Source organism: Thalia democratica, unplaced genomic scaffold (assembly GCF_965202585.1).
Source record: "Thalia democratica unplaced genomic scaffold, ktThaDemo2.hap1.1 HAP1_SCAFFOLD_1711, whole genome shotgun sequence".
Classification (NCBI taxonomy): Eukaryota; Metazoa; Chordata; class Thaliacea; order Salpida; family Salpidae; genus Thalia; species Thalia democratica.
This window is the reverse complement of record NW_028140532.1, coordinates 5,587-17,020: the sequence shown is the minus strand read 5'-3', so window position 1 is coordinate 17,020 and position 11,434 is coordinate 5,587. Positions and strand designations below refer to the sequence as shown.

Below are 11,434 nucleotides of genomic sequence, written 5' to 3'. Positions count from 1 at the left end.
TTCCACAAAAAAGGGAACATTTCCGCAGCTATGAACACAGTCGTAGTCAGGGGTATTTCGGGGAAGGGTATAACAAGCGCACGAATTACGAACAAAACGCGCTTTGTCACAAACATGCAAAGTTTGGATATAGTGCAGACTATTGTGATGCAGTCGCAACTTGTCCTATGTCTCCGTTAGAGCAACAACACCACCAAAAAAACGAGCTCCCGTCCTACACACAGTAAGAGGAGTTGAGGACGGGGTCAGAAAACCTCTTACAAAGATGGTTGAAGCTGCTCATTGTTTGTCATGCCATTTAGTTCCAACTAAAGTGACAAGTAAATCCACTAAAAAGCAGTCAAAAGTATCCAAGCAGAAAATTTTTGTTCCCAGAAAACCTATAGCCTTTAGATTGACTGGTCAAGTCAAGTGGTTTCATGTTCGCAAAGGCTATGGTTTCATCCATAATGAAGAGTTAAACAGTGATATTTTTATCCATTATAGTGCCATAATCAAAAATAACCCTAGAAAATTAATGAAATCAGTTACAAAAGGGGAGGTAGTTGAATTTGATGTTGTCATGGGTAGTAAAAACTTACCAGAGGCTGCTAATGTTACAGGTCCAAACAATAAACCAGTTCGAGGTTCACGGTATGCTAAAGATAAGAGACACATCTATAACAAAAGTTTCAAATTGCAGCAACCACCTCTACGAAATAGTAACATGTACGACAGCTGCAACAAATTAAGCAATCAGCAGAAGCGAAATAGGAGACCAAATAGTTACAGAAGGTATTACAATTCCGATTTGAGCCTACAACTTACAAGGAAGGATCTTAGAGGCTTCAAGCAAAGCTTCAGTTATAACAAGTATCGAGATTCTTCGTCAGAAAGAAGTGAATCTGGCTACGAGTCAGAAAAAAGTATGATTTTTCAGAACAATTCAGGACTAGGGAACGTGAAAGCTTTTGTTCCAAGGGTCGCATCGTGTAGGGATATCGATAGCTACAATAGGGAACTAAAAAGTCCCCATAAGTTATGCCGAAGCATCTAGCTCAGATGAATTCTAAGCGTTCATTCGGCGTAAGTATCTTTTTTTTTACTGTTTTTAAGCGTTTATGTATATTTAGGGGTAGTGAATGGAAAACAACTGGTTATAATTTTATTTTCTTTCTATTTATTTCTTTGGTAACTAGTTTATTTAATGATTTATTAGTAGTTGATATTTTTTTTTAGTTGTTGCAATTAAAATATTATTTTTGGTTAAAATACCTGTACAAATTTAATAAAGTTTTTCTCTCCTTTTTAATTAATTTTTCTTTTTTTTTATATCTTCAAAAGTGGTTAATTTTTAATTTGGTACTAAAAAAAAAAAACTGACAAGTCATGGATTCGTGACATTTTTGTAATCACCAGCAGTGTCTAGAGAAGTGTGACGAGTTGCAGGCGGGCAACCTGTTTCAGCTGCAAGAGAAAAGAAGCAGTTTAATGAGTTACGTCAGTAGTTGTTTAGCAAACCAGTATGTTCGATTTTTCTTTCCTGTCTATTCATGACCTTGATGCTTATCATTGGAGCCTGGCCAAGAATGCCAAAAAAGGGTAAAAAGAAAGCAGCGGATACTGATGGCTCAGTATCTGCATGACCCGTTAACTTATTTTTATGTCTTAAGCCCTTCTTAGTCTTAATCATTCTAATGGTATAGTAATCACTTAAATAGTAGCTTAAACTAAAAACAACCGGTTATAATTTATACAGCACAGTTTAATCAACAATATTTAATAACAAATGTGATTTAAAAAATACGTATTAACTCAAGTAAAAATTATACAAAAAGTTGATAAAGCTGAAGAATAATTTAATAATTTCTTCAATAAGCAACAAAGTTTAATCTATAATTTGGTACTTCTTTTAAAGTAACAAATTTACAAAAGTTTAAACACTCAACTGCAATCCACTAAAAGTTCCAATTCAATGTCATCAACAAGAGTTTATAAATAAAACTGACCGTTGCTACAACAAGAATAGCATTTTGTACTAAAAATTCGTCGTTAAGCAAACGTCATAGTGCTTTAATAAATTTAAACTTGTCAGTGTTTACAACTAGTTATTTTGTAAATTTATTAACTATTATCACAACGCAGGGCAGATAGCGTTACAGTTGTTTTACATTACACTAAAAGTTTTTATAGCATAGTGATTAATTTATTTGTTTGAAAGACCTTTATTTGACAGGTTTTTGTTATTACTAGTTTAATATGTATACAACTTATATCACTATAAAACTATTATCTGATTGTAATATTTTGACAACCATTAGAGTTTTTATTTCTAATAAGATTTTTTTGGTTTTATAAGAGTATAAATTTGAGGTTTCTATTTGAAATGACTATTACTTTTTCATTTAAAAGTTTCTTAAATACAATTTTATTTTCTGACTTGATTTATTATTGTTCAAAAGTTTATTATAATATAAGGAGTTTTAAACTATTAATACAACTGTTTTTTGTTTTAACTTAATTCAATATATATTAGCAATTAGAATATACTTAGTTTATTTTAATACTTAAACACTAGCTTTTAGTTTTTCACTATTTTCCTCTGTTAAATTATTGTAGGCTAATAGCTAGAAAAAAAAACTTTTTAAACAGAATTAAATAAGCCATCAAAAAGACTGCTACAATTACAAAACAAAATTTAAACCTAGTTAAAAGTTTTTTTTAATTGATTACTTTCTGTTCACAGAATTAACTGTAAAACATTGGATTTTTTTTTTGAATTTAAATAAAAAAAAAAAATTGTTAGAATTAAGGTTCAGTTCCCTAAAGATTATTCCAAGTCAAATGCTATTTCATGGTATTCTACTACGAAACAAATAGTTTAAAAAGTTAAAAATTATTTTTTTAACTTTACAACTAACTTGCTTACAATATATCTTAGCATTGAAATTAGTAAATTCACTGCATTAACTGAAGCTGTTGATGAAACCACTTTTCATGTGAGATAATCAACCAGTCGGTCAAACTTCCTTTAACTAGATCAGAAATAATGTTTTAATATTTATTTCATTTAGTGTAAAATAAACTGTTAATTCTTTTATAGTTTTTTAATCTCTGGTATAGATATTTAAAAAAAGCCTATTTATAAAGTAATTTAAGTATTTTGTGCGGCTTAAATAAGTTACTTAGTATTAACTTCTAAATGTCCGAAAAATGTCAGGTTTAAGTTAAGATTTCAGGTGGGTAACGTACGACTCAGATCCAGTCGCAGATCCAGTCGAATTTCGACCCGCTAAGTAAATTGAAAATTACTTGTGCAAAATAAATAAAATTTAGTTTTTTGATATTTAATATTTTGATATACGCTTTCATTTCGTTTTCAGTTCACAAATGTATTTCCTAGATCACAATAATACTAAATCATTCTATTACAATTTTGCTCGAGTTTTTCAACTTTCTTATTTGTAATTTTTCTAAATCATGCAGCCCGCAATTACATTTTCTAACGAGTTGAAAATAGAAATTTTTTTTTAGTAAATATGAATTGCTGACTACAAAAGTTGTCCACCATTGACCTAAAAGTTTCAATAGTTTCAAAACAGATCATATTTAAACAGGATTGATTACAGATTACTCAAGGCTTTTTAATAATTAAGTATTTTAATATACTTTACTGGGCTTCTAAGAAAATAACTGTAAATTATTTTCTCAAGCCCTGTAAACTACTTTGAAGACAAAAATGCGTGCATAAGAAGTACAAGACTAAATTACATTTCGAACACAACTTTTTTTAGCTCAAAAGTTTGTACTCAAAAGAAAAACTACTTTGTAAGATCGTGGGGGGGCGATTTTTTTTTCAAGTTACTGAAAAGGGGGCGATTTAGTAAATGAGTTTGGGAAACCTTGATCTAGTGTAATAATTAAAGTTGAACACTTATTTCTGATACTTTATAAACTTTGTAAGTATAAGTTGTATAAATTTAAATTACCTTAAGGCACATGCTAGCTGAGTTGAAGTGGTTCATTGTAGTTGGTCGCTTTGAAACTAAAATTTATTTAAATTTCAACGATGTAGAATAATTATAAATTAAAATAACCTTTTTATTAAGAATGCTAACACCGGACGCAAAGCCGTCATATAAGTTGACCATATGACGTACTTAAATTAGTTTTCATTTAATTATTTTTGCAAAATTCTTATACTTTTTCCGGAAATTTCAAAATACGGATAACTTAACCAGTCTTATGGTAGTTGTGTGCCAAAATTTTAAAACAAAAAATAGGGTGGGCCGCAGTTTTAGTTTTATGTTTGGTTTCATATAGAGAGCGGATCAAAGGGTGCATCACATTTCGGCCGAAAATACCAACCGCTGTTAGCTGTTAGAGCTGGTCAACATGAACCAGTTAACTTATTTCCCAAATATTTTTCTTACCTTTATGTATAGGATTTAAAATTATGCTAGATTTTTTTTAATGTTTGTCCTTTACAAAAACGTAAAACAAAGTGTTTGTATAAAATAAAACTTTTAACTATGACATTAAAAGTGAGGAAGATAAAAAAAGTATATCTTATCTGTAAAAAAAAAGCTTTTTGAGATTTTAGAATCACTAGAATAAATTTAAAGTGAATAAGTTTAAGTACTTTTTAAGATAAGAAGTAGCAAAAACAAGAAAAAAAGTTACATGTGATGTTTCGTACAAACTTACTATTTTTTTGTTACCCTAATATGTGCTTTGATGTAGTGGTAACTTTTTAAAGTTGTATTTTCTATGCCAGTTAATTTGTAAACTTTTTACATATTAGTCAAACCCTTATTGAACAACAAAAAGTAATTAAAACTTAAACTAGTTTCATAAAAGATGATTTTGAAGGATATTTTATAAAATTAAGCAGTTAACTTTTTCTTCCATTGAATAGAGCAATATTAAACTACTGAAAAAAAAGTTTAGAATAATAGAAACTTAAATGACAACAATAATAAAATAACAAGCTTTATTTTTGATAATGACGCCAAAGAAAAGGTTTTTTATATATAGTTTAAATTGAACCTATACCTTTACGGTCGGTAGACTGCAGCTTTTATGCTAAAAGCATACTTAAACAGCAAAAAGAAAATTATAGTCGTAATAGATAAAACTTAAGGTTATTAGTTTATGGTTGTTTCTACTATTGCTTCATGATTGCTTTTATCTTTTTCTTGGTATTTAATAGTAATTTTTTATTGCTTACGACAAATATACTAAAAATAAACGGCCCGCGAAAGACTTTTTTCTAAACAAGGCAAGCAATTTTTTTTATCAATTTCTATTAGTGATGTATATTTTCTAATTATTGTTATTATTAATATCATCATTATTGTTATTGTTATTATTGTTGTTAATTTTATTATTATTTTTTTTTTATTAATATTATTATTGTTATTATTATTATTACTATTATTATTCATGTTACTATAATTATTATAATTGCGTATAAACACTCTAATTAAGATTTACGGGACAAAAATTTATCAAAGGGTATGTTAGCAATTGTAGATACTTTATTATAGGTCAGAAATCGGTAGGAATTTGGTGGTTGCGGACCAAATTTTGTAAATAAAAATATTCATGGGCCGCAGTCGTATTTTCAGTTTTTTTTTTCATATCATACCCGAAATATCTAAAGTAAGTTTTAAGTATCCTGTTAACTTTCCTAAGTCATTTTTTTGCTGTTCACTTCAAACTTCAGAATATATAGTGAAAGTTTTTTAAGTTTTCTTTATCGGGCCGCATGTTATACTTTTCATGGGTCGCACTCAATTAAAAAAAAAACATGCTTGCAGGCCGCAGTTTTTCCGACCCCTGTACTGTACATGGGCCATAATCTTAACTGATAATTTATCAAAATGTAACAAACTATATTTTTAAAAGTTTTATTAAAGTTAGAAATTTGTTTACTTGGTATGCTTAATATTCTGCATTTAAAAAAGTTTAAATATATTTAAATACCGTTATTCTGAACTAGATCATCACTAACAAAAACTATTGTTTTTATAGTAGTATCATATCTAACCTAGCTTACCTAAGTTAAATGAATATTTAAAATTAGTCTATTACGTAACACTTATAAAGTTATTTCAAAAAAAGTATTAAGAAAACCAGAGTATATCTTAAAATTTTATACAATTTAATAACTAAACTTGTCGTAACGTAGTTATGAGTATGTTTGACAACAAACGGGAAGTTTAAAATAAATGTTCACTGTCTACTAAAATATATTGACATATTAACTAAATACTTTAGTCAAAAATTTTATAAGCTTAATTTTTTAAGTCGAAACCAGTTTTTTTAAATCAAAAAACTAACATGAGCTTTACAAATAAAACTTCCACATAAATATTTGAGTGATGCAAGTACAAGGCCTTTTATATTACGCAGCTGGTAAGTAGCCATTTCAAAAATATCATTTATTGCTTCTCAGTCAAGATTTGTATGTATAATAGAAAATCGTTGGGTTTAAGATAAAATAGGTTTACAAAAAAACAAATTTATCTTGTATTAAATACTGTTATATTCGGTATAGATTTATTTTGAAGAGAAAACAAATAAATTGGTATTCTAGATTTTAGAGTAAAGTCAGTTATTACACAAACCTAATATTTCATAAAAAAAGCAATAGTTTGAAATTAATTAATTTTTAGTTTGTGTTAAAAAAACTTGATAGTTAAATTTTATTCGACTAAGATCCTAAAATTAAGTTTAGAAAAGTTTTTCCACAATCATAAAACCTTTTGTTGAACTTTATTCTTCAACCAGTGGTTCGCTGCCAGAAAAGCTTGTTAGATCAAAAAACAAAGCCGATTCAAATAAAAGTACAAGCTTTATCATATCATCTGACAAATATTCTAGCAATTAAACACTGTTGTCAGAGTTAAATTAAGCAAAAGGTATTACTATAATTATTGTACCTACTTGTAAAGAGGTCTGATATCTCTACATTAGATGTTGTTGCTTCTATTCAAGTAAAAATTGTTTACGATCCTTCAAGTACAGTATTTCTTAGTATAGCTATTAAAACTTTATAAGAAACAATCAAAAATAAAACATAATTTGCACACTTAAATTTTGATGAGATTTCAACATAGTTTATTCAGAGGAAGTTTAAAGCACAAACTAGATGTCTAGCAACATTTTTGGTCTGAGGTTTTCATAAATGTATACATAACTTAAAAAAGACTCAATAAAAACAGTCTCTACTTTTTAAAATTCATAAAAAATTAATAGTTTTAGTTCAATACAAGAAAACGACTAGTAAAATATCTTTTGGTCTTTAAATTTAAAATGTTACTTTGGCCGTTATTACTTTTGATAACTAATAAGCTATAAAAAATGAGAAAAGAAATTATTCTGGCTCGGCCTTATTTCTTGATATTGGTCACCATCTGGCGTCCCAGACCGTATGGTGTCATGCCCGCCTGACTGGCCACCTTGTTGGTTCCCATCTGCAGCCCTATGACGTTCCTGCCCTCCCGCAGCTTGTCCTCGCTGAACCTACGCTCCTTCTTCTCGGCGATCTTCACCCCGATGTGCGGTCCTGGGAATCCCCTGGATTGGGCGACGGAGGAGAGCTTCAGGAGGCAGATCCAAACTTGCTGCAAGTTCTGGTTCTCGTACAAGTCTACTGTCTGGAGAAAAAAAAATTAAACGTATTTCTTAGTTAATAGTTAATGTTTAACTTTATCATTTTTTAACTACCTGTTTGTCAAAACTTAATTTACAGTTTTCCATTTTATATTAAATTAAGTTTGTAAATTAAAATATAACTTTTATACCTGGAAGACATCTAGTTTTTGGACTCCGGCTTGTTCAACTGCCTTCAAAAAGTTCCCGATGTTTTCCATTTGTTTGAACTAGAAAATAATAGTGTTATTTTGTTTTTATAGGTTTTCAATCGTCTAAAAAGTTGTATGGTTTTGACAGTTATAATCAGCTAGAAAAAAGTATCAATAACCTTATTTGTTTTTTAAAGCTTATCTTCAGGAAAAAACACGAGGAGAAAAAATTTTCTGTATCGCATTTTCTTAAAGTATGTATGTTTAACCTAATATGGGTACATACTTTAAACTAAAAATAACATAATTATTTTTTCTAATTATAATCAAACAAAGATTTATTATTATTTAACCTTATAATATAGAAATTAAACAAGATTTAAAAACAGTAATTAGGGTTTGTATTTAGAAAGACTAATAAAGAAAAACTTTAACATTTTATAAAGCTTATTAGTTTATTCAGAAAATATAATGTTAAATAAAATGTATAAGATATTTGGCAAAATTCACTGCAAATTTAACCAAGTTTCAGTTACCTTTTCCAATAATAGTTTTTTCAAAGTGCGTTTCTCTTAATTCGTTTTAAAAGTCTTTTTTCCCTAGTTTATTTTAATGCTATACACAACATAAGTTTAAATTTTTTAGAGCAAACAACTTTTGAATTGATTCTTCAATTTTTTAAAAACTAAACATGTAGTTTAAATATTCTAACATTATTTGAAAAAATTTTAAACGTAAAACGATGATTACTTACGTTTTTATCACTTAATTAAAGTTTACTACTCTTAATACGTTTAGAATAGGCGGTTTTTAGAGTAATTAGGCGTGAATTAGTCATCTGAATTCGCTAATGAATAGCAAGGTTTGTAACTTATTACTATACAAGAAATAAACTTAACATTTAAATTTTATTAACTTATCTGATTTCTATTACCTACGAAAGAAAATTTTTGTATTTAACCATTTAAGTTCTTATTCTTTTAACAATTAAAACTTAGATATATGAATAAGCTTAAAGAGCACAACACTAAAGTAACAACTTACTAAAAACAACTTAATATCAGGAAAAACTACAGATTTTTACTACTTTAAAACAGGTTTTATTATTAAAAAATAAAACTTAAGTTACTAAAGGTAATTTAAATAACCAACTTTATGCTTCAAAAATAAATAAATTTATGATTTATAACTATTTGAATTTTATAAATAAAAAACCTTGTTAAAAAAGCTTATCAAATACTTTTAGAATTCAAATAGTCTTTTTTTAGTTTAAATATTTTATTTATTTACATATAAAAAAGTGCTCAATTAAAAAAAAACTAAAACTAAATGTTGTTACTACTATTTATACAACAAAACAAATTTAATTTATGTAAAGAAAGTACTTACAGCCATCTTCGATTCATTTACTTTTCTAACTGAACCTGGGAACATATTGTTAATCAACTTGCACAACTTTGTTCCATCTTTTAGCCAGGCAAAAGCATTCTTTAACAAAAAATAACAAATTATTTTACAATTATTTTTACCATGCACAAAAACATAGTAAGCTAATCAAACATCTTGTTAATAATTACAATGTTTCACTTTATAACAAAAAATAGCTTTAGATTGAATTTTAAAATCATGTGATTAATTCTTTAATATTTAAGCAGATATTACTGTAAATAATTGTGTAAAATTTTTATTAAGATGGTTTTTGTATCAACAAAAGTCGTACTTATAGACTTTTTAGACTGTATAAAAGCAATTGAATTAGACTTTGTTTATCAACCCTTTGTTTAGTTATAAAAGAGTAAGAAGCTTAACTTCTATGTTGTTATATTTATAGTTTGTTGTAGTCTTTGTATTACAAGATATTGACACTTAAAAAAGTTAAGCAACTTTCATAATTTATTCTGTATAAAGATTAACTGCAAAAACAATTCTATAAAGTTTTCTTAACAATTATATTTACAGTTTGTTTAAATGTTTATAAATTTATGTTTTGTTTTCATTCCAAAAAATTTATAAAAACTTGATAAAACATTTTTCGAATCGATTATGTACAATCAAATACTAAATACTAATAATCATACCATAAACATTATCTGAATAAGTTTTACTAGAACATTTTATAAATCGAACAAATGAAACTATTCGTTTCTTAACTAAAAATAAGTTTTTGAAATTTATAACGAAAATTCCAGAGTTTTAACAAAAAAAAACATAAAATAAATAAGGGTTGATATTAAGAATTTGTATAAAAAAGGTAAAACTTTAAAGTTTTTTTTTTAATTGAATGGTAACAAGTATATGTTATATGCTTCTCAAAATATATATAAACAATTAAAAAAAAAATATTAAAAGGTGATTGTAGAATGTAAATGGTTTTATTTAGTAGATATTTACAACTTTATTACTACAACTTGGGTTGATATTTAAAATAATAATATTTTACTTGCAGAAATTTTTTTTATGCATATATTAAATAAGACTCAAACTCAATTTTAGAATTTCAAGATAGCTAAAAACAAAAATATTGCTTGAACATAACATAAGTACATAAGTCTATTTAAAAGATTTTAAGTAAGATGGAAAATTACAATTACTATTAGTTTATCTATAGCTTAAAAGTTTAAAAGCTTTTATTTTTTTACAACTTAAGATGTTAAAGGGTCTTCTTTCAATATTGCTAATCTTAAAGCTTTATACAAAAAACAACATCATATGATCTCATTGCATAAAGGTAGTTGTTAAAACTTTTTTTTTAATTTTCTACTTCTTGTTGTGTTTAAATTTTATCTGATTCTTGTATATTAACTTTTTTCGATTTTTTATATAATTTACTAACTGGTCGCATCACTTTATTATTGACTTTTATAAATGGTACAACAACCCTTTTTTTTTTGTATTTTCAACAGAAAACATTTTTTGTTTCATCTTTTGAAATATTTGAAACTTACAAGGCAAGCCGGAAATTTAATCATACTGACACTATATTAAAACCAAGCTATTGTGTCATTTAAAAACATTTTAAAAATTAAATAATTTTCATTAAAAAAAAAAGGCTAAATTAAATAATATAAAAAGAAAGAAAAAATTGAAGAACTCAAATTAAACTGATGTGAATTTTAAGTTTTAAACATGTTTTTAGCTAAAAGTAAACTAACTTCTTTTCCTGGCAGGGGCGGGTTTTCATTGGTTATTTGAGCAATCCAGTTGCAACACTTTCTCTCGTCATCTTGTGAGTACTTTGCAGCTATCTTCGATTGACATTCAGCAGAGAAACCATAACCTTGCTGTCTGTATGACATCTTTCAAATTAATACTAGAATAAAGCTGAAAAGTATTAAGAAGATTAGATTTTCAGATCAAGTTGTGAGATTTTTGGAAATGTTAAAGCAGATTTCCTGTAAGTTTCAATAACTTTGACTTGTTTAAAAGAATTAAAAAAAGATCTGAAATGTGCAGGAAACTTCTTTAGTTTAAAAGACTTAACCTAAATGATTTGAAATCTAAAAGAAAAATATATATATTTCTAATTTATACACAACTTTTATTTACTTAAAGTTACAATACACCATTCTTTTATTTACAACTTAAGTAAAAACATTACCAGATAAATCAAGATAATAGTTATAAAGAAAAAAAAAGAATTATAA

General features: G+C 26.9%; 1 protein-coding gene across 1 annotated transcript; it reads right to left on the bottom strand.

The window, feature by feature from the left end:
- Positions 1–7,091: 7,091 nt before the first annotated feature.
- On the bottom strand, positions 7,092–11,107 carry LOC145848818 (calponin-1-like). Its single transcript, XM_082954054.1, has 4 exons — positions 10,943–11,107; positions 9,180–9,278; positions 7,791–7,868; positions 7,092–7,643 (listed from the first exon to the last, which is right to left on the bottom strand). Exons 1-4 carry the CDS (start codon positions 11,084–11,086, stop codon positions 7,377–7,379), a joined length of 588 nt encoding a protein of 195 aa, XP_082810180.1. The 5' UTR covers positions 11,087–11,107; the 3' UTR covers positions 7,092–7,376.
- Between the last annotated feature and the right edge of the window lie 327 nt (positions 11,108–11,434).